We start from the raw sequence: 24404 nt of genomic DNA on the forward strand, positions 1-24404 counted from the left end.
CGTTGTTAATGAATCAAAAACATGTTGTTGATAATGATGAAACTCTTGGATTGAAATTTGCTAATCAACATTTTTGGGGTCACACTTAGTGGTGATTATACTTTCCTAATTGCCAATGCTAACAGATAAGTTATTGCTAGTGTTATGAAGATGATCCAAATATTTTCTTTGGCATTGGATATAAATGGCAATTGGACCAAGTCTTCTTTAATCAATACTTTTGAGGATATTAATAGCTTATGTTTGAATGGTAAAATTATACATAGAGGATGCATTTTCCAAAGTTTTGGGATACTCAAGTTGGAGTGGGTTCTTTTTCTCTTGGGCTAATTAGATGTCTAAAAATGGGACTTTGAAGCCTAGCCATTTGTTATTAGAATTAGAGTTATTACAACTTACATTATGTTGACAATTCTCTTTTTCCTTCCTTTAATGGATTGGAGATCTTCTCATTTGAAGCTTATTGACAATTGGTGTTGGAAAAGTTGTGCTCTAGGTGATTAATGTCTCTAAGTTCTTTTTGGAAGTTGAAGCTTGATCAAGATCAAAGCCTTAATAAGAGACTTTTAGTTAGAGAACTCCTATAGCTGGTAGTAGATTATTGAAGCTCAAAGTATCTAATGGGATTTGCCAAATTTTTAAACTCTCTTGAGATGCATGATCATCTCTTTCTCACATGCCCTAACTCAACGTCTCTTTGGGGAAGGTTGTTGAGGTTTGTTTGGAGATTTGCAAGAATTAGAATTTTCAAGAAAAAATTCATATTGAGAAATTTTAATCATGTTGTGTTATTGGTATTAAATACCTCTAAAATTTAGTTTGTTGGCTAGTTTAGAAAAGCAAAAATGATGTGATATTTAGTCATCTTGGCTCCTTACTTTCATGGCCAAAGCTTTGAAACAATATTATGTTAGCAAGAAGACTTATACAGTTATGTGGTATACTGGTGCTTATCCTCGCTAGAGCTGAACACTAGTCTCCTCTCGGAGCTATTGATAGAAGAAAGTAGAAATAACTGACCTTGTTCAACAAAACCAAAGGCAAAAGGGTTTGGCATCGTGATGGTGCTTGCACGGTCCTACCTCACAAACCTCAAGCTGGGTTACACACCAAGTGATAGATGCCCAACCCCTGCCTAGAGTATGAGCATGCAATTTTTGAAACTGGGTGCAGGCATGGACACAAAGCCTCTAGACACTAAAATGGCATATTTTTTCCAAAACTTGAAAAATAATATGTTTATTATTTTTTTGATTGTTTGCAAATGCGAAAAATACGCCCTTGGGGTGTCACTTTACAAACTGGGTAAGGGAAACTCCGTGTTCGAAAGTGGGCAGGGAGTTCACGGTTGACCTATTCGGTGTGTGAAGGATTGCGGACGTCCAAGTTCTACAAGGGTACTTTGATTGGTGAATACGTGAAAGGGGGACGTCCACCGTTTCGGTTGTAACCAGCCTCAATTTTATGGGAACAATGCACCCAAAGGGTAAGCCATCTATGGAGGCTGTGACCCATCCCCTGTTGCGATCGTCGAACTTGCAAGCTACGCGCACACTCCCGATGATTGACCCGAGAGTCGAGTGGGCGTGTCTCTTTCAGAATTTGCCAAGGCCGGACAGGAGTGGGTTGGTGAGAGAGAGAGAGAGAGAGAGAGAGAGAGAGAGAGAGTTTTGGAGTGACCCACGCTCTCCCCTGTACTGCCGGAAAAGAACAAAGTAGAGGAAGAAAACCTCGTCCCCAATTCATGTCCTCCTCTTCAGACCAGCCCCATCCACGTCCCCTCCACCTCCATGGCTTGAGACACGCCCGGGTGCAACCTCGAGGAGCAGCACCCCCCCTCCCCTCTGCTTCCCTTCTCCCTGCATCTGCAGAGCTGATGCTTTACGGGCGGAAGTCTTCATAGCTCTTCTGTTTGCAGGCCTAGTCTTTACTAGGCGACTTCGGATTTTGGCAACCAAAGCACCCGGTGTCCTGCAACCTCCAGGAGGAGCGGGCCCCTTCCCCTTGGTTTCCCTTCTCCCTGCATCTGCAGCGCTGATGCTTTACAGGCGGAAGTCTTCAGAGCTTTTCTTTGTCCAGACCTAGTCTTCATTAGACGACTTCCGATAACCAAATCATTGGGAGTCCTGCAACCTCCAGGAGAGGAAGCGGCGGCAGCACTGCTGTCTCGGCTTCCTTCTTCCTGCATCTGCAGAGCTGATGCTTGACAGGGCAACATCCGGAGTTTGGAGTTCCTTCTGACAGAGGTCCTCTCTGCTTCTGCCTCTTTATAGCCTGTCCAAAAATTGTTTGTTCGAATTCTCACTCACTTGCCTTGAATTTCTTGTCGAGCTTCTCGCAGATGTACCAGCCACCATTCCCCAACACAAACCTCACCTCTGTCTCCGATGGGCCCAGCTCGACCCCTCAGCAGAAGCAACTGTCATTGTGTGGGACTAATCTCCCTGGTGATCTGAGTGTTATTGCTGCCACTGATCCGAAGCCGAGGCTCCGATGGACTCCTGAACTTCACGATCGTTTTGTTGATGCTGTAACACAACTTGGTGGAGCAGACAGTAAGTATTCTCCTGAGACTCCTCAGGCAAGCATGCTGTGATCATTTGGGGGGCCGGAGAACTTATAGTTCACCAGGGACTGGGTCAATGTCCTCTTCTGGAGTTGTGTTGCAGAGGTTTTCAAGTGTAGGTGTTAGAGAGTTTGATCATGACAATGTCTGTGCAATTTGCAAGGACTGTAAACAGGGCTGCATGTTTTTTGGGCTTGCCCTCATATGCTTTCTTTGAAAGTCTCCACAGTTGTTAGCATATTCTTCTTCTTGTTTTTATATATCGACGGTTCTGGCTTTTTGGAAGTCATGGAAGAAGTATGGCAGGTCATGCCTTGTTTCTGGATTCTGCTTCTTCTGGGCCACACAAACAGCCCACAATTTGTTGTTTCATGGTATATGGTTTGTCATCATGCACTTTGCTAAGACAATTGACATATGATGCTTTTTCAAGTTATTGCACATTGACCAGCAGCAACATGATTTGTTAATTTGGTTAGTCTTCACATGGATGGTCTCTCCTTGTGCTAATGCATTGGTTACACAACAAGTGTGTCCTTGTGTGAGCATGAATGGAGATGTGAACCTTTCAGGCTCTGCTCATTGTGGTTCAAGCTAAGCGAGTGTCAGCAACTATGCATTGCTGACAGCTCGGCATGTATACATGAGAAGCTGATATGGGATGAGAGTCCTTGAGGCTTGGAAGCTGAGGTGTGGTCATTGTTGCCAAACTTAGGCTTAGGGGATGGCTATACTATTGCGAGGTGAGTTAGATGCCTGTCTTCTCTTTTTGAGTTATGTGTTTGTTTGCTCTTGTGCCAGGGTTGTACAGGCTGATCCAAGTATGGGAATTTTGAGACCTTTCCAAAGAGGCTATTAGTTGTGAAGAGATGACATTTGGAAAGAGCACAACTGCACAATTACTGTGAGTGACCCAGTGGAGGCAAGGGAGCTAAGGTTCGATGGAGGAGTTAGCCAAGGAAGTGACTGTGACTTGGCTTGTATTTGGATTAGATAGGTTTGATATCTATAGTTGTGGCATTGGTAAGTTGTAGCTCAATAGGAGATGCCACTATGTGGTACAAGAGTGATGTTACATGCAGTGAGACAGAAGATGCCATTGGCAGTTTGCTGCTTGCATGATTGGCAAGAGCATTAAGTGGCACAACTAGGATACCAATTGGGCCAATAGAGACATGTTGTCCAATGTTGGGCCAATTTTCTCATTCCAACCTTTTATGAAAGAAGTTCATATAATTTAGTACTCATAATGATGATATCGTTGTACACTTTCTTATTCACATTCATTCATTGGCAATTGACCAAAGAGTGAAGTGAAATTTGGATATGTGTTAGCATAACATACCGAATAATTTGTCCGTCCTTACATCTCCGTGTGTAATTCCCTTAGAAATGGTGCCTTGCAAGTATTGGAGAGCTGAGAAAGTTAAATGCCAATGAATAAGGAGAGCTAGATGCATAAAGGTGTTGAGAATGGCAATCAATAAAGAAAGATGTGCAAGAGTACGAATGAACCAATTGTTATCACTGTGAGAGAGATTCAAAGTGAATGTAGAGAGTGTCAAAAGATGACGTACTAGCGAGACAGTAGGGTTGGTGGGGAGGAACACGGAGTGAACTTGGCAAATATAGAGAAGAGAGAAGAAACTCTGATGAATGGAATGATGAAGTTCCGAATCATGGAGTGAATGTGATACAAGGGACCAAGGGTGCCGTAGCACAAGGAAGACGATGAAGACAGCCACGAACCACGAACCGCAATGTCCTCCTGAAGGGGTGTGAGGGTAGTGGAGAGGTTGGAGAGAAGAGGTGACAGATTGAATGAATCAGCCGTAAGGAATGAATGAGAGAGTGGCCTATAAATAGGCATAGTCAGTTTAGGATGGTGCCCCTTTTTGGGGCTGCAAACCCTAAACGCAAAATGCAAAAGCGTAAAAATGCAAACTGCAGGTGAAGGGTTTCTCAACACCCCTTCTCAGGCCCAAAAAGGGAAACAAGAGAAGAGTGAGGGGGGGATGCAATGTTGCATGCATGAAGAATGCTCATACAGCAGGTGCCACTTGGACAGTGTCTCTTGTGGGGAAATTGTTCACTTGCCCAAGTGCCCTAGTACATAGATGATGAAATCATGCAATGCATAGGAGGAATGTCAGACTTTGTGTGGTGTCGAGAACCAGAAGGATATGCCCGTACTCGATCTCAGGAGGTGGCTCCATGCTAACCAAGTGACCAAAGCAAGAAGAGAAGAGGAGGAAGAAGATGTAGAGGATTCCTAAGATCCAAGATTTCCATCGGAAAGAGAACTTGTAGTAAAGAACAATAGACAGAGTGAATTGGAGAACTCGTAACTCAACCTCGGGAGAGAAGCTACTAGCTCAGTGTATTCATGTTGGAAGGGATACAAAGGCCTCGTCACCAAGTCGCGGCTGAATCTCCGAGGTCCCGATCTAGGTGGTACTTGAAGATCTTGGGTATTAGTAGAAGAGATGACTGGTCGAAGACAGCCACCCCAAGAAAGTAGAGGATGGGTGAAGAACGTCATGTGGAGTAGGTTCCCCCTCTGAGGTGGGAGGTGGAGGGGCCCTCGTTGAAGTCAAAGAAGTAGATGTTCCCTTTGAGGGCAAAGAAATAACATCCCCCTCTGAATCCCCCTTTGAAGTAGATAGGGAATCCAAAAACTCATGGATCACGGACTCTGAAATGTTTGATGACGAAGGTAGTGCCGTCGATTGGGCCGAAGTAGGTATCTGGGGTGCCAAAGAGCTCCTAGAGGTAGCCTCTCGAATTTGAGTAGTCGAGGATGGGAAAGGGTGGGGCTCAGAATGAGCAAGAGGTGGGCAACAGCCGTTGTCTCTCAGTGGAGCAGACTAGGTAGCCGAAGAAGAGGAAGGAATTGAGTAGCCACTGTCCCTCGAAGGAGCAGACTGACGAGGAGACGGTATCAAACAATCACTGTCTCTTGATGGAGCGGATTGCAGAGCTGTAGGTCGTAGAAGCCACTGTATGTGAAAATAAGTGGGAGAAGATTGCTGCTGGCATCGCGATGATCTCCAGGAGGTTGTAGCGCCAATTGATCCTCCATGTGCTTGAAAGGACTTAGCGCGCATAGGATGCGTCTTATTGCCTTGAGCATAGTACTCTGATAGCCGATGTAGAACAATCTTTGTGGCCCAGAAAGGAGAGGTGGCACAAGGAGTTCCTGGTGGTAGACGCATATACTCCGGGGGGGTGGGGGAGCAAAGGTCGAAGTCGGCAAGCATTGGTGGTGTGTCTGGTGACACCACAATAGGAGCACCTAGTAGTCTGGTCATTTGTTGGTAAAGAAGCCATGGATACCAGTGTGCCTTGCTAAAGAAGGAAGAGGTCAGCCACCATGAACCACGAACTGCAATGTCCGCCTCAAGGGGTGGGAGGGTAGTGGAAGGGCTGGAAGTGAGCTGAAATCTGCAAAAATGAGATTGTTTTCTGAATGAAGAGCGATCAGCAACAGTCGTTTTGCTGTAAACAGCTTCAAACTGTGGGTGGAAGGTTGGAAACAGGCGCCAGATTGTAGATAACAGCAAGGGAGAGCTGAGACTATGATGTGCTCCACGAAAGGGGTGTGGGCAGCAAGTTGGTAACACCTGAAACCTGCAAAAACGAGATTCTGATGTAGCGGAAGAAGAAGAGAAGTGGATGCCGAATCCGCCACCGGTCTTTGCCTTCACTGGAGTGGAGGATCTTTGCCGTTGTTTGAGCAAATCCAGCTTTGATACTATGTCAAAAGATGACGTACCAGCGAGACAGTAGGGTTGGTGGGGAGGAACACGGAGTGAACTCGCGGCAAACATGGAGAAGAGAGAAGAAACTGTGATGAATGGAATGATGAAGTTCCGAATCATGGAGTGAATGTGATACAAGGGACCAAGGGTGCCGTAGCACAAGGAAGATGATGAAGACAGCCACGAACCACGAACCACGAACCGCAATGTCCTCCTGAAGGGGTGTGAGGGCAGTGGAGAGGCTAGAGAGAAGAGGTGATGGACTCGATGAATCAGCTGTAAGGAATGAATGAGAGAGTGGCCTATAAATAGGCACAATCAGTCTAGGATGGCGCCCTTTTTTGGGGCTGCAAACCCTAAACGCAAAACGCAAAAACACAAACTGCAGGTGAAGGGTTTCTCAACAGAGAGACAAGGAACAATGTGCACTGAACTTATAAAGAATGCTAGTGTACAATGTTTTGCTACTGCTAGCCCTTGCATGCTATTGGTCTGTGTGAGTGAGGGCTGTCAAGAAATTATAGGGTTTGTAGGGAGGAACCCATAGTTTGAATGGTAAACATTGTGGCATAAAAGTCAGAAGCACGAAAGAAGAATGAAGTAATGAATCATGAATCATGCTGAATGCTGGTACAATGGAGTGAACCTTAGTGTGCTTCATCTTTAGGACCGGCACTAAGGTGAGCAGGGTCAAGTTGATGATACTGATCAGAGCTCACAGATGACTAGTGAAGGAATGCTCTGCGGAGGGAGCAAAATGCAGTTTTTTGGGCAAGGGGATGTTGGAGAAGACACCAGATAATCGATGGAACAATAGAGGGAGTGTAACTCAGTCCTTAGTAGTTGTTAGTGATAAAGAAGATGTTGAAATCTCTCTGGAATGATGGCGGCTTGGCTGCTATCAAGGCGACTGCCAGGCAGCCAACTGAAGGAGAAAACAATGCCTACATTGGCACCGGCTCCCTCTCTGCAAAAAGCCAACTGGAGGGAGCCGGTGCCAATGCCTACATAGCTAGTGACTCACTATTGTTCCATATTGTCTCTTGTCTTGGTATGTGGATTCTATTTTGTGAGCATCTATCTTTTAAGTTCTTTTCCAATTCTTGTTTGCAACCAAGAGAATGGGCCTTCACTTCCTTTATTGATTGAGCCAATCTCTTACACAACCTAAAAGCAATTATTGTTCTTTGAAACTATTCCTTTATTGATTGAGCCAATCTCTTACAAAACCTAAAAGCAATTGTTGTTCTTTGAAACTAGCAACCCTTAAATCCAATTTGTGCCATGATTCCACAACTAGAGAAGCTAATTTGAATCTTCTCGAGTTGCATCTAGAAACCCATTGAATATACTGCCCATTGACTAGATTTGCATACTTTAATTGAACATTGAGATGTGCACGGATGCACCCCAATCCAGCCATGTAAACCCTAAACGTTACTGGTTTGAGACTTGGAATCCTCAATTTCCAATCAACAACACATCAACTTCAAATGCAAGGCTTGAATATTCAATTTTTGTTGCTACATTGCGCATGCATACCAAAATAAGAGAGAATGAGCAAAAAAGTGAAAATTCTACATTTCCAACCTTGAAACAATGATTGGTATTTATTTCAAGCTTGAAATAGTGACCAACATCATTCATCCTCAATTTGCTCTTGTTTTGGAATGCTTGGGGTGCCAAATTGTGTTAATGGATATGCTAGTTCATGAGTGAGTTTGTGCATGCTAGAGAGGGTTGGGCACATATTAGATATTTTAGGCATTTTCTATTTGCCTTTTTTATGATGTTTGAGGCATTTATTGCTGGTTGACTTGGCATCATTTATGGCTTAGATTTGGCTTATATATTTTGGCCATTCCCTCCTTTACATTGTGTCATTCACCCCCTTAGGTTCTGGTGGAGAGAGGGAGCCGGTGTTGGTGCCTTGACAGCTAGTGACTCATGTTGGATCCATACTGTCTCATATCTTGGTATATGGATTCCATTTCCTGATCATCTCTTTGCTTCTAAGTTCTTAGTGCGGCGTTCTTTCCTTTTGTAGTGTTTCTTTTTCCTTTGTCTCTTGTGTTTGGTAGTCTATTATAGTAGTTTTCCATTCTTCCATCACTGCATCCACTTCTGACAAATTGAGTCTTCAACAATTGCATGCAAGTCACCCTTGTAGATGACCAAGTCTTTTGCTAACCTTTAGACTTAGCAACAATTTTTCATACATAGTTGAGATTTGTTGGCATGCATCCCAAAAGCATTCTTTTCTTTTGCAGTGTTTCTCTTTCCTTTGTCTCTTGTGTTTAGCAGTCTATTATAGTAGTTTCCATGCTTCCATCACTGCATCCACTTTTGACAAATTGAGTCTTCAACAATTGCATGCAAGTTACCCTTGTAGATGACCAAGTCTTTTCAAATTTGTTGCTAACCTTAAGACTTTTAGCAACTATTGTTCATGCATAGCTGAGATTTGTTGGCACGTATCCCAAAGACAAGTTGGTAAATGCTAGTTATTACCTATCTCTGTGTGTGAACCACACATCATTGTGTGTGAAAGTGTATGTTTAGGTGTGAACATCTTTTACACCACTTAGCATGAAATAAAGGTCAAAAGGTTAGGTTCACATCTTAGCCTATATATTTGGGCCCTATTAGTTCTACTTTTATATCAATTGATTAATCATTTTCATTTTGCTTCAACATGTGTACTTGCAAGAGTTCTCTCTCTCTCTCTTTCTCTCACACCTCCATGGAGCTTCATTTGCAATAGCTTGTTGGTCTCTCTTGTGAAGCTCTGTACCCAATTGTAAATCTTGATTTTTACTGAATTTAGGTTTGTAGTTAGTAAATTCGCTATTGAAATGTTTCAAATTCATTGATGAGGCCCGAATTGGCATGGAGAGAGAGAGAGAGAGAGAGAGAGAGAGAGAGAGAGAGAGAGAGAGGGGTACATGGTACTACTGCAACTAGAGAGAGGAAGAGGCTAGAGAGAGAGAGAGAGAGAGAGAGAAGAGCTCGCGATGGCAGGGAGAGGGATCGTGATGGCGCCGCCTGCTCCTGCCGCCCTGCCGACGGTCGTCTGACCTGTCGGCCCTGCCCGTCACGCTTTGCCGTTTCGTCACGCTTCGCCGTTTCGCCCTACGCTTCCTCCTGCGCCCGTCTGGCCCGTCGGGCGCCTGCTCGTCAGCAGTCGGACCCGTTCCGCTGTCGTCCGCTTACCCTGTGGGCTCCGTGCCTGGTTTGCGCCCGTCCGCCCTGCGCGTCAGGGTTTTTGCGCGCGCCCGATCCCTGCCCTGCGCCGCTGCTGCCTCGCCCATCCTGCAGTCGGACCTGGGCCCTGTTGAACGTCGCCTCCCCTGCCTTGGTTCGTCGCCTGTCCAGCCCTGCCGTCCTCTGCCCCCCCTGTGGTTCGCCCTCTTGCACGTGCACTGTCAGGGTTGTGCCCTGTCACTCGCGATATTGGGACAGGCTACGATTGAAGCCACTTCTCCAGTGCATGTCCTGTTTTGCCTAAGAAGGCGAGAGAGAGAGAGCGAGAGAGAGAGAGACGCTGCCCTCGCCCGTGAGCCACCGTGGTGGTCGCCCTAGACTTTTAACGCCTGCAACCTGTCCGTGTGACGTCCTGAGGGTCGTCCTCTGCCGTGTGCGCAACCAGCTTATAGGGGTGCAGATTTCTAATCAGCCGACCCTGATTTGCACTGTGCGTCAGTCCTTCTTCGAGATCAGCTCGTCATACACGATGGTTGGTTTGGATCTGGATTTCATAGACCAAATGGTGGCAGCACTTGGCCCGGATTCTGATACTGAGGAACCGGAGGATATGGTTTCATGCACTGAAGAATTGCCCCCGGGTCCTGACATCCAGCCTGCGGGTAAACGTACCAAGCATACCCTGGAAGAGATAGGTGTTACTCAGGATCGTTCCTATGCGCAGGTTGCTTCGGATTCTGTGGACTCTCAGGAGGTGGACTGGGAGCATCTGTTGGAATTTGCCAACACTTTGCTTGGCGAATATGTTCAACATAATCAGGAAGCATTCTCTAACTCTGCTCCAGACGATGTTCTGGAAGCTACCGTCGACCCAAAAACTGTCCTACGCTCCTTTTCGGTATTTTATGATCGCGCGGTGATACTCTTCTTCATTGGTCGCATCCCGCTGCTTTCCCGTATTCGCCAATGGCTGCAGAGTCTGCTACAAGGGGAATGTGTTGAAGAGATTTTTGTTGGATCCCGAGGTTTTTTTGAGGTCCTCTTGAAAACAGAGACGCACCGTGCTGCTCTCCTGTCTAAATGCGCAGGAAGGAAATGATGTCTTCCGAGCGCTTTGCTCCTGCTATGGTTTCCTCAGCGCCCCGTCGTCAGCCCGCCAGGAAAATGTATTCGGATCGTCTCAAGGGTCCACCTGCACAGCTGGCTTTTGATACCCGAGGCAACGTCATTACTCCGTGGGACCGTTGTTACCCACGTTCCAACCCCAAGCAAGTAGATATGCCGTCTACTTCCAAATCTGGTCCTCAGAACTCTTTTGCGGTGTTGGCAGATTTCTTGGATGAGGGAGTCCTGGACATTCTCGTCGACAAAGTCAAATCGAGGCAAGCTGTGCCTCGTACCTGATTGTGTTTTGTATACACATGAAAATAGCCACGTGGAATGTGCGAGGAATTTGTTCTCGCCACAAGCAACATGCCATGTGGACTGCATTGTATGAGAATCAGTGGAATGTCCTGTGCGCTGTTGAGCACAAGAGTCACGGTGATGCCGGAAAAGTTGTGGATTGCCATGGCTTTCGTTTGTTCTATGCAGGAACACAGGCCATGCATTATTCGGGTGTGCTCATGATTGTACATGCCAAATATCAGCCTGTTCTTATTAAAAATGATGTTTATGGCCGCTTTTTGGTGGTTGAAATCTTATTCGAAGGGGAAATCCTATGGTTACTTGGCCTCTATGCTCCGAATGATTCGTTATCTCGCCGGGAGCTTTGGCAAACTTTGCAGACTTCCTTGTCACTTGGCAGACGGGGCTTCTTCATGGGGGATTTCAATATGTGTGTTGATTCTTCCCAGTCTACATCGGAGCACTCGGTCATGGATGCGTCGGAAAGTCGTATGTGGCAAGAGTTGGCTCTTGCTGTTCTTAAGCAAGATCTTTGGTCCTGGCTACACCCGTCTTCTCCAGGCTTTACTTTCCATTCGGCCCAGTATGCCACAACATGGTCGCGGTTGGACTGTATATATATCATGCAGAATGATGGATTTTCTGCCTGAGATGCTCGAAATAAAAGTGTTGCAGCAATATGCCTTGTCGGACCATTTCCCTCTGCAGTTCGAGTTGCTTGCACAACCCATTGCCCCTTTCAAGCAATTTCTGGAGAGACTTCCTTTGCGTTTCAACTCGTTCTACTTAAAGCATACAATTTTTCAGGGCTATACGCAGCAATTGCTTGATAGATTCTTCTTGGACTTTTCCTCTCAGGGCACTGCGTCATTTGAAAGATTGCTCTCTAATGTGCAGCGGGGTGCTCGGCAATATGGGATCTATCATGCCTCTCTTTGTCGGCGCCGTCGACAGGCAGCGGAGGACCTGCTGGTTTTGGTTCGCTCCCTGTTGGTGGACACTCCGGATGATGCATTTCTGCTTGCACTGGCCATGCGGGTGGCCGATCTTATTAAAGAATTCCAGTTAAAATCGTATCAGCAGGCCAAATTGCAACATCTGACAGAGACTTTGCAAGATAGTGCATGTCAGACCCATAAGTTCTTTCGAGCTCTCCATGCCTCTCCTGCTCGAGAGAATATGACCAGACTCGAGGATGCACAAGGCCACCTTATCCTGGATCCGCAGACTATTGTGCATATGTGCAGGAATTATTTCCGTGACCTTCTCGGTTCCGCTTCTCTACCTTCAGCCCAAATTACTCAGGCCCGTTCGGTTTTTTATGACTTGGTCCGCAATCAGCTTCCGCAGGACATGCAAGCTACTCTGGAGTCAGATATTGGTGAAGCAGAGGTTATGGACGTCTTGTTACACTTGCCCAAAGATAAAAGTCCGGGTTGGAATGGTCTCACCAATGAGTTCTTTGAAGCTTTCGCTACCCAACTGGCGAAACCATTGCAGGCTTTGTTTCAGTAGGTGTGGGAAACGGGGATCATGCCTCCCTCATGGAAACAAGGACTTATTAAACTGCTTCCCAAAGTTCCTTCGCCATCTAAGTTGACACAGTGGCGCCCAATTTCTTTGATGGGTTCAATGTACAAAATCTTTTCCAAAGTAATGGCGAATCGGCTCCATAAGCATCTCCCTGCCCTTGTGCACCCTCTCCAGTATGGTTTCATTAAGGGCCGAAATATTCTACACAATGTTTTGAATGCCCAATTGGCCATTGATTATGTCCGGCATTCTAATCAGGAGGTAGTACTGATTCAACTGGACCTGGAAAAGGCTTTTGACTATCTGGACTGGTCTTTCGTTGTTGACCTTATGTCTGCTATGGGCTTTGGTGCTCGGATGTCTCGTTTGATCTACACCATTAGTGCTGCGGCGTCTTCGCGAGTCATGCTGAACGGAGGTGTTACTGAGCCATTTGTCCTTGCCCGTTTTGTCAGACAGGGGTGCCCTTTGAGCCCTTTATTCTTTGCCCTTGCGACACATCCAGTTCTTTCCATGTTATCACATATGGCCGCCTCTTCCCAGTTGGCCGGACTGTTGCTTCCTACAAGACAACACTTCATTAGCTAATCCCTGGCGGATGATACCTTTATGATTTTGCGTGCGGACAAGGATAACCTTCGAAAAGCATTGGATGTTTGGGGTCTCTTTGGTCAGGCGTCAGGCCTTCGTATCAATGCGCTCAAATCAGCCATTCTAAGCTGCACGGAGTCGGATTTGCAGTCCTTGGACTGGCAGGGTTTGGTTGTTCCTCGAGGTTCCATTGTCAGGCATCTTGGATACCCTTTGGGTGTTGATGTTCCCCCAAAGCAGCTTCTGCAGTGGATTTCTCAGAAAATGGTGGCCAAGTTTATGTATTGGAAGTCTCAAGCCTGGTCCTTTCATGTTCGCCTTAAAGTAGCCCAGGTAATTATGTTGCCAATGCTCACATATTTCTTGCCATTGTTGCCCTGGACTCCTATGACTCTGAATGCTCTTACTCAGTCTATTCGCTTCATGCTATGGAAGAAGGACTCATTGCATGCAGGTATTTCCTGGATCTCGTGGTCGCATGCGTGCACCCCCAAACGCATGGGTGGCGGAGCTATTTTAGATGCCCAAACTCACATGCAGGCACTTCGTTGGTCCCTTTTCCGCGCCATGTGCTCAGATGATCATCATCCGTGGGTCGCTATCGCCTGTTATTTCCTTGAGGGCCATGGGCTTCGGCATGGCAATACCCAACTCCGGAGTTCTTGGTGGCACGTTCTTAATGCTGATTCACGGTTTTCCAGTTCTTCTTCATTGCTGCTTACTCATTTGGTGTGTTCCTGGAAACACGTCCTTCAAAAGAGTGGCACCCAACGGAGGATCGCTTGGCTACTAACTCTTTTCAATTGGAATTACTGACAGTCTCGCGTTTACTTTCGTGGGAAGGTAAACAAAAGCTTAGACCACAATTCAACTGGATGGCACGTTTGGGCTTGTCTTCAGTTGCGGATGCCACCCTTGCCAATCGCAATGTGCTTATATCGTTTCGTACTGCTAGGAGGCTTTTCAGGATCCCTCGTGGATATAGGCCTTTATGGGAATAGCTTTTGATGGTGCTCCAGAGCAGACAATCCTTTCCTGCTCTTGCTTCGGATCATCCTTGGCAGGATTGGGACCTACAAGGCCGGCTGCATTTGAGCAAAGCTTTTGCTAACCAAGTGTATCATCTTCTGATTAAAGATAATCAATGGCTAGTTACTAAAGCGAATGCTTTATGGGGATTGCGTAAATCCCGGTCATGGTGGAGGGCAACTGTGATGGAGGGCTGGGTCAACAAGACACCCTTTAAATACAAAGTCTTTCTTTGGAGAGTGATGATTGGGGGTCTTCCGCTTGCTTCGGCTCTTTCCAAGCGACGAATCTCCAATGGCACCTGTTTCTTTTGCACCACTACTATGGAATCCGCCCGCCACCGATTTATTTCTTGCCCCGTCGCTAAGAAAGTCTGGTTATTTTTGTCGGCCGTTTGGCGAGGGGTGGTTGGTATCACACTGCGCCCCTTTGATTGGGTTTTTGGCCAGCCCAAATACCCTACTCCCGCACAGCCACATATGAAGCTCATGTATCACTTTCTTCGATACTGGGGCTGTTGGCATAACTGGACCATTCGGAATGCTTTTCTGTTTGACTCCGCCCATAATGTTCAGCGGCATATTGTGAGGCTTAAGGGCCTCTTGTATTGGCAGTTAGCTCTTCTCCATCGTTCTGATTTGCTCTCTACGGAGGACTTCCGTTCTTGGCATATGGCAATTTCCTCCACATCCTTGCCATGACATTGTAACTTGTAGTACTTAGCACCTCTTCACATGATGGCTTGGATTGTCGTCATGTATCTTGTAATCAAGTAATCTTGTATTTTTTTATAGTAATTAATACAATTACCTTTTACGAAAAAAAAAAGAGAGAGAGAAAGAGGCAATAGATGAGAGAATTGTAATTTTCTTGTGCAGAAAATGTCCAACAGTAGTCGCATGAGGTAGATTATGCATTCAGTGTTGTTGCCTACATTTGATTAGGGTTTTTTACTATCTAATTCTCGAAAATCAAGTTTTGTAGTTGTCAATTGCTTGAAAATTGCACTAATTCCTATGTATTGTCCCAAAATTGACCTCCATAAGCTTTTTGAGCCATGCATGGCCCGGAAACCACATGAGAATGGGAGAGAAAGAGCCTAACATAGAAAATAACATGCAAATTCATTTTAAATGGCGCTTTGGCTTTGCCCACATTTAAAATAACATTAAATGTTACCCAACTTCAATTTTAAGTTTCTAACCTCTTTGAATGCGAAAGTGTTGAAACTTTCCAGAAACCTTAGTTTAGGCATTAAATCAATTAAATTCCTAGCCTCCGTGACATGAGAAGTTATTTCCAAGGGGTTATTCAATGCTCCTAACTAAGATCTGACCTAGGTGCCCAGTTGGTACATGTCTGGACAACTTTTGCTATTGTTCCCTACTCCCTAGGATTATTTGTTAACAATTCACGTCCATATGACAGATGATGCTCCTCAGGCCGTTGACAATGACGCCAATTGTGGAGACGGTCACCTAACTATTGGATGATGTCCCCACACGCACAGAAGAGGGTTGCTAGGCTGTGGCAGCAAGTGAAGAGGCTGAGTAGTGGTGAAGAGTAGCCAATGTGTAGGATGCTGTGTGGTGTTGGCCGATTCCCGAAGCTTGCCTCTTTGGGGCTTTGACACTTCGATAGCACTATTATGTGTGGAAGCCTATTAGGCAATTTGGGTCTCTTTCATGAACCATAAGATGAGCTTTATGCAACTGGGCATTTGTAATACAAACAATGCAAAACCTCAGAATCCTAGATTCGGAGAACACAACTCCAGATGGCTGAGAGTGCAGAATGAAGTTCTGATACAGCTTATGGAAGAATTGTCTCAAAGAATCAGCTCAAATCAGTTGAGAGTAGAGCAGATCAGTGTCACTTCATGAAAAATGAATCCTGAACAGTCTCACCATCACCTTGTCTAGTGATAATGATGCCTCGATTGGTAATAACTATCCATAGATCAATTTCAGCAGATGGAAATGAAGCTGCACTATGGTCGTCCTGTGAAGAAAAACATGTGTTGAGGTTTCCTTGATGATTGCAATGGCAGCGGGTTGGGAAATGGGCTTTCTCATCTTAGGTCTAATAACTGACATTTCCTCTCATTTCTGATTCTTGGAAAAGGGTATTGCAAATATCCTCCCCACATACAAGTGATCCATTAGTGCTCATCGTACTTCTTTGTTCATCACCCATATATATCAAACACTATCACTAAATTACTTTGTCTCCATCATGACTTATCCAATAAAGCGTGCGGATTACTATTTTCATGATCCTGGACCATGCACCAAGTCATAGTGGTGTCAAATGCTGCATAGTCTTTTTCCACATGGAACTCTCTGCTCAGACTGCCAATTTATTTTGGAAAATAATTCCCTGAAATAACTACAAATGGTCTTTTAATCTTTAAGAGTAATGAATTAGTTTACAAGGAGTAAGATTATCTTGCTGATGGGTGGTGAGCCCTACCTAGTTATGATACCTGAGTTGTTTGTGCTGTGTTGCAGAGGCCACTCCCAAGTCTGTCATGAAGGTGATGAATGTCAAGGGGTTGACCCTCTATCATTTGAAAAGTCACCTTCAGGTTTCGTAAATACAACCTTCATTCTTGTTCTACCTTAATAATATCTTTATGATGTTCTAAGCCTTTTATGTGTTCATTCAGAAATATAGGCTGGGTAAGCAGCCTCAGCGAGAAGCAAGTGTAGAAGCTTCCAAGGAAGGTATATGCAATGGCCCATAGAGCTTGCTACTTATTCGCGAGTGCTGAATGCTTACTGTTGATTTGTCTATGCTTTCAATCAGCTGGATCTTTGGACACTTCTGAGAGCAGAAAAGCATCTCTTGATAACAAGGCTGTACAAAATCCCAAAGAGTGAGTGCTTTTAAGTTTTGATTGATGCATACCTCCAGTGTGATGCTGCATGTTAACAGTATGCTTCCTCTTCCTGCAGATGTTTGGAGATAAGTGATGCCCTGAAAGCACAGATGGAAGTACAAAAACAGCTTCAAGAACAATTGGAGGTACTTAGCCGAGAAACATTTTAACTTCTATAGTTTGGATAGCGCACTCTACTGAGTCGGACTCTTTTTATGCAGGTCCAAAAACGATTGCAAATGCGTATAGAAGCTCAAAGTAAATACCTACAAGCAATTTTGGAGAAAGCACAACAGGCTTTTACTTTTCAAGCAGCAGCACCTGCAGGACTTGAAACAGTCAGGGCAGAGCTTGCTGAGTTGGCCTCAAATGTGACAAATGAGTCTGTAATATCATCGTTTTCTGGTTTGCCAGATTCATCACCTCCTGGCTTGTCTCAGATGATGCAAAGGAGCAATGAAAGTGGCCATGTCTACAAAGAAAGCCCGATGACAGATGTTTCAGAGAATCTAGGTACAACTTTCACCTTCACAGAGAATATAAGAGACGCCAATAATGCTGATAGGAGCATTGAAAACAAAAGGTTGAAAACACAGTTCTGTGAGACTGGTCTAAGATTTTGGCCTACGGGAGATGGCAGGCTAAGACGGCAGTATGAAATCAATGCTGATGATTCTCAGGGCAGTAGTGCAAGGACAGATGAGACACTGGCTAATGTTTGCATGGCCTCCAAGAGTGACCTGACATGGGAGAGCTTCACAGGAAATGTAACTCATGAGGCCACTTTTAGACACCGATAAACACTGCTCATTGGTGGCAACAGCCAGTACAACATTTCAAAGTCTTTGACAAAGGCATGTACAGCTCCTGTTGCAACACTCTGTCAATTTCTGTACCATCACTATTATCCACATACCCCTCCTAAATCCATTCCAGGCCCACTATTATTCAAAGTAGGGCTATTGTAAAATGATTTCTTACTAAGCAGGCAATAAGCCATCTGCAGATGTATCTGTTGCCAGTACGAGGGGTAAGCAAGGTAATTTAGGTACTAACAGAAGATTATGCTTCACATTCCTTTTCTTTTTCATAAGGACTTCATCATGTAATCTGGCCATTGTACAGACTGTTGGTCTCTTTAGTGGATCTTGTTCTGAGGCGAGTCAGTTTTTCTGATTCTGTGAATCATAAAAGAGATTTTGGATGGCTGTTTAACAAGGGCAAGCGTTTTTAATAATGAACATTCTATTCTCAAGCTGTTGCTTGTGATAGATCTTGGACACGAACAGATATTTTATTATGTGTCAGGGGATGTGGGGCACAGGGTTTTAACTCATGCACCCGAATAACTCAACCCACACCAAAAACGACTATGCCATGACCTCGGTGGTGCTTGTGATAGATCCCATCTGCCTGCTTCCCAAGGTCTAGTTTTGCTGGCCTGAAACACAAGCAGTCTAAGGTTGCTATTTTGATATGCAAAAGTGCCTAACTTGAGTGAGTTATGAACTTTTTTCCCACCAATAGAAAGCTGATAGAGTAGGCTGACAGAATTAGCCCTTGCAGGCCTATTCCCTGACACGTATAGCCGACCCCATCAATTCTCTGTGAGCTTATCATGTTAGTTTCTGGAGCTTCTTATAGCAAAGAGAGCATAAGAACACCTCTAGTTATGACGCATGCAAGCATGACGACTATGGCAATGATTTGATGATGCTAACAAAGATCCTGTTTGCTAAGGGATGCTAGAAGTAGCTTTCTTTTGGAAGAACCATGGGCTTTGATGTGATATAGTGATTTCACAGTGGAACACTTGAATGATGGTAGATGCAAGCTAGTCGTGTGAAGTAAGCTTGTCAATACTGAAGCTTGTGAAGGTATGCTAAAGTTTGCACTGAGAAAATACAGAACTGGCAAAAACAGCTAAAACACAACAATTCAGACAATAAACACAATGGAAGTTAGGGGTAGACAAGGATCTAAATGAAGATAAAATAAATTCTGAATGGAAATGAATTTATATACACAATGCTGAAGGGTAAAGTAGTCCAATAGTTGATGGTTTGTAGGAGTGACTCCAGGGATGTGTTGGAGTGTCATCCGTTGAAGGTGGAACTTGACTGGAATAACCACTAGTTGGAGTATAGATAAAATACAATAACAACTTGTAGGTGCTAACAAAAATCTGGCTGATGTTGAGAAGTGTTGGAAGATTGAAAACACAACTAGTAGTTGAAGTGATGATTTGGAAGTTAGGGTAGCCTCATCAATTGGGTAAAGTTGAGAGGTGGTTGGAAGCTATAGACCTAGCTCGGTTTGATGATGGTGACAACTTGCATAGATGATCAGCAGACTAAGCAATAGTAAGAGGAAGTTGGAGACAACAATAGAAGACCTGCTAAGGCTAGCAATGGTAGGTTGGCTTAACAATTTGAAGAATTGGTGACAAGTGTCAACAAACAAGTGCTGAACAAGAGGAAAGGTTGATGGTGAAGAATGGTGAAAGGGATGCAAGTGACTTAGCACGCATGCTACTTATAGAGATTGAACCACCAAAGTTTGTTGGTTTGCTTATGGGACTCTTAAAGCACATTGAGTACTTAAGTGTCCCATAAGCACACTAAGTGCATTTGAGTTTTTGGGATATTTAATGAGCTAATGAACTTAAGTTAAATTAATAGGTACCATTATAGTGCAAATATAGATACGGGATGGAGTCTTCATCTAGGGCGATGTTGTGTGTACATAGAAGACAAAGAGGATGGGAGCCTACATGTCTTGGCATAGTGCATAGTATTAACTAGTCATTTTGTGTCATGAAATTGTTTAATAAGCAATATTGACATCCTCATAGAAGCAAAACACACATAGATAACTCTTAAGTTTGAATACAATAGTTTGAATGATTGAAAATATGCAACTAGTTCTTACAATTCCATCATATAGTGGTTTGGAAAGGACTATGCAACAAAAAAATCTCATAGGAGGGACACTATCAATATTAGCTTTCAGTCTTTTCTTAGTGGGGATCTCACCTCAACTAACCCCTTAAAAGTGGAAGAATCAAGTGTTTAGTTTTTGTTTTTTAATAAAATTTACCTCAAGTCGATAAAGCCCATGTAGCAAACAAGAGGTGGTAAGAACTTTGAAGGGGGTGGATGGATGATGCAAAAAGGGTTATTTATCTATTTGTCCAAATTTATAAGTTTATCTCAATTTCATCTTACTAGATGCTAGTGAAGATAGTGCGATCAGACTTGCAATGCAAACAAAGGAAACACAACGTGCCCTTTCGAAAATCTCTATCCTTTGGTGTTTAAAATGATTAATATGTTTTGCAAGCATGGAGGCCTTTCCAAGCTTACCTATAAGTTTTTTGGACGAGAAAATTGTACTTGAAGATGAAGGGCTATTAAAGAACTAGCTTGTGGCCTCATTCACTTTCTCGACCTTGTCAAAATTCTCATTTATGTCTTGTAGTTCATCTTCCTCACTTGGAGGATTAGTAGCCTCTTGTTTGTCCTACTTAGTTCCAATTTCACTTTTTTCTTCTAAGTCAATCAAGAGGAAATATAGGAGGTCAACCAAGTGATATTCATTTCAATGTATAGGATAGGTTGGATGAAGTAACTTGTATTCTCTTGTAACTTGCAAAATCTCTATTCACGTTTATCTATAACAAAATCATAGTTGCATGTAGGGAATTTTAAGGTCCATTACCTCATAGTCGCAAGAGACATGACATATTTTGATCTTGAGTACACCAAAGCACCAAGGTAGATGATAGATAAATGTGTGGGTGGAGAATGTGTGCATTCTCTTACACCATGTGCATGGTCTAGAAGGGTATGTAATATTAAATATGCTACATGTATGCATGGAGAGATGTAACATTCACATAGCTAAACATGACTCCTTTTCTAGGTTAATTGACATGCATCACTATGATGACCTTGATTCATCAGTTCACAATAGTTGCAATGGAAGAACCCTATACTAGGGATTCCTCCACAACTACATCCACCAATGGTATACCAAGCAACCCCACTAGTGAATCCTCTAGACTTCAACAAACTATGAGTTTGCAAATTATCTTTATATATATATATATATATATATTTGAATATAAACAATTTTTTATACATGCTTTCAATTATGAGCGAGGAAGCATAAGAGAGAATTATGTTGTTCTTTAATGCTTAACATTGCACGTGACAATGTTCAATTGATTGTTACTTCTAAATAAAAAGTAATATATAGGAAAGGATGAAATAAGCTCATATATTAGGCTGATGCAGTATCTTGAATATTCTTTTAGCAAAGAAATAAGGGTACCCTTGGGATGATTGTTTACTTATGTTGATTTGTGGTGATTGTAATCATTTATTCAAGCATATCAACCATTTAAGTTCATATTGGGGGTTTTGCAATTTGGCTATATAGAAATGTGTATTTTAGCATTATAAATCACTACTACATGCAAGCCTCTATTTTAGTCCAAGCAACCCTCTATTTTTATAAATTAATGCTACATGCATCTACTTGTTTCATTCCATTTGCCCTAAGGAAACTTTGATTTTTCTCTAAAAACCCTTCAATATTTCTTATCCTCCCAAAAAAGCATCATCCTCATTGTCTCCTGCAGACCTTGAATCTCCTACACTATCACCCTTAAGCCCATCACATATTTTGGATAGCACCTTGTAGTGGTAGTATCCCGAATATTCTTTGAACAGAGCACTATACCACAAAGAAGGGTACCACATGGGATGATTGTTCGCTTATCTTGACTTGTGGTTATTGTAATAATTTATTCAAGCATATCAAACATGATTTTACAATGCATATTGAGGATTGTGCAATTGAACTCCATACAAATGTGTATTTTATCATCATAAATTAATACTACGTGCAAGCCTCTATTTTAGTACTAGCAAGTCCCTATTTCTACAAACTAACACAACATGCATCTACTTGTTCCATTCAATTTTTCCTATAGAAACTTTGATTTTTCTCTCAAAACCCTTCAACATTTCTTGTCCTCCCAAGAAACCATTATCCTCCTTGTCTCATGTAGCCCCTGAATCTCCTATGCTATTGCCCTTAAACCCATCACATCTTTTGGATAGCACCTTGCTATGGTGGCAACTAGATAACGACACCCCCCCGCACTCCCACCCACTTTCTTATTCTAAACCCCCTACTAGCCTAGACACATGCTAGCCAAATGTGGACTCTTTGTGCTCCTCAGATGATAGATATGACCCTTGATGATGATGACAACAATGGTGACAAACCATCACCATCCTACTATTAGGCCTACAATTGGTGACTAGCAGCCCTTTTCCTAGCTCCTCTCTCTTTTTGGTAAAACCAAACTTTGTCATGGTATGACTAGGTATGATTTTAGTGTTAAGTTTAGTTTAATGATTAGGTAGCCGAACATTGTAGGGTCTATAGAAGTTTTATTTTCAAGCATTGCATGCATGGAGAGTGTGCCATGTCAACATCTTAAGGGGCAATTTAATTGAAAAAGATTGCTTAAGTGCCATTAAAAATCAATGCAATTGTTTGTTGCAATAATTAGTTTGTACCCACAATGTGCTTGCTAGTGAGAGCACTCCATACCTTGAGTAGACTAGCTAGCAAGTCTCCCTTGCTTTGCAAAATAAGGCACATGAGCATCTAATATGTCCTACATCAGTGATCCAAGGAAATGATAATTGATCACAAAACACAAGAAAGTAAACATTTATTTACATGCCACACACAATATAATGTGCAAATCTATAAAGTCCCCATGCTTCAATTATTGATTTATAGAAGGCATGCACAATATCCTTGAAGGTGTCCATGTCTAGTTGCTTGAACATCTTTTTCGTAAAATAGTGGAAAGTTTGTCTAATGCAATCCCAATATTAATCGGTAGTAATAGTGGCAAGTTTGTCTAATGCAATCCCAAATCCCAATATTAATCGGTAGTAATACATTTAATACTTTTGTATAGTTTTGTACCCATAAACTAGCTCAGACATCTATTAAGTTGAAAATGTCTTCAAGATTTATGATTCTAGGCCTTTAGAGAATCTTAAATACATCTAGCCACCAAATTTGATTTTCATTTGTGAACATTGAAATAATCTGAATGTCTAGGTGTATGGATGGGGGTCTAGGGATGTATTAATTATGTCAGGCTTACTCTCTACATCTTTCCTTTATCTTCAACACAAGCTTAAGCTTGCCTCCACATTCAAGAACAAAAACATTGTAAAAGTGCACCACTGGTATTTGCAACTTATAAGTATCCATCACAAAGTTGTCATTGGTGTTCTTATTGAATGGCACATTCTCCTTACTTGAGCACTTATGAGTGGAAAATATGCTTAGGCTCGTGAATAAAATCTAGAAGATATGATTCATTATTGTTCTTGCCTTTTTGACTTGGTGGTGACATGGTAGATGCATGATACCTTTTTCTTCCTTCTTCAACATGTCACTAAAGCTTGACTCAAGTTTACTATGCATTAAAGCACATGAGTTATTGCTAATGCCATTTCTATCACACATACCCTATGCTTGAGAGCATGTAATTTCTTTCCCAATGTGCATCACTTTACCATGCATAATTCCATCATAGTATCTTTCATGATGATTTTTGCAATACATCATTTGCTCCACTTTCCTGAATAGCCTTCAACTTTTGATTTTCAGCATACATGTTCAATTTCCATTGCACTCCAACTATGGTTAATTCAACGAGAGGCAAGCTTCCTCTCTCTTATCCATTGACATGCCTTCATTGTGGTGGTTGTTGTGTACCTCATAGCTTTAAAAACTTTGTTGGTAGCTCTTTATTACCACATTTTCTTATAGGTTCCTCAAAAGTTATATATACTAGACCTGTTGTATTTGGATAGTATTTGAAAAGTGTTTGCATTCATTCCCCATCTCTTGATGCACTTTTTGAACTCAAAGATCTTTTGCTCTTTGATTTGAAGTAGTTGTTGTGTAATGATGTAAGCCCTAGGATGTTGATTGGTTAGCATTTGCATACAAACAAGCAATCCTACATTTCCCCTACATAAATACTTCATAAGAGAGGTTGTTGGGTTATGGGATCGTTTGGTTATATTAAGCCTCATGCCCATAGGTAGATGTGCTTTTTGTAAAAGTGTTCCATACATGTCAACATTTTCATATTAGTACTCAACTCCCTTGTATATTCCTCATCCAATGCTACCAAAGGGAGTGTCAATAAGAGATTCAACACTTTAAAGGAAATTAACACAAAGATGATCTATCTAATAATCCTCAAGCGCTGCATTAGCACAACACAAACAAGGCACTCTTGTGAGAGACATGCCCCAATCACACAATGGTGAGCACAAGCAAGCACAACTATATGAATGCAATATGTCTTGAGATATAACAA

General features: G+C 43.0%; 1 protein-coding gene across 1 annotated transcript; it reads left to right on the forward strand.

Moving 5' to 3' along the window:
- Positions 1–1685: 1685 nt before the first annotated feature.
- On the forward strand, positions 1686–18199 carry LOC148037240 (protein PHR1-LIKE 2-like). The gene is made up of 7 exons (XM_087676172.1): positions 1686–2246; positions 2342–2555; positions 16602–16678; positions 16760–16817; positions 16900–16969; positions 17049–17118; positions 17194–18199. Exons 2-7 carry the CDS (start codon positions 2342–2344, stop codon positions 17770–17772), a joined length of 1068 nt encoding a protein of 355 aa, XP_087532298.1. The 5' UTR covers positions 1686–2246; the 3' UTR covers positions 17773–18199.
- The last annotated feature ends 6205 nt before the right edge of the window (positions 18200–24404 follow it).

This window comes from Lygodium microphyllum, chromosome 4, assembly GCF_053477565.2.
Source record: "Lygodium microphyllum isolate KBCC chromosome 4, Lygodium_microphyllum_v1.1.10, whole genome shotgun sequence".
Lineage (NCBI taxonomy): Eukaryota > Viridiplantae > Streptophyta > Polypodiopsida > Schizaeales > Lygodiaceae > Lygodium > Lygodium microphyllum.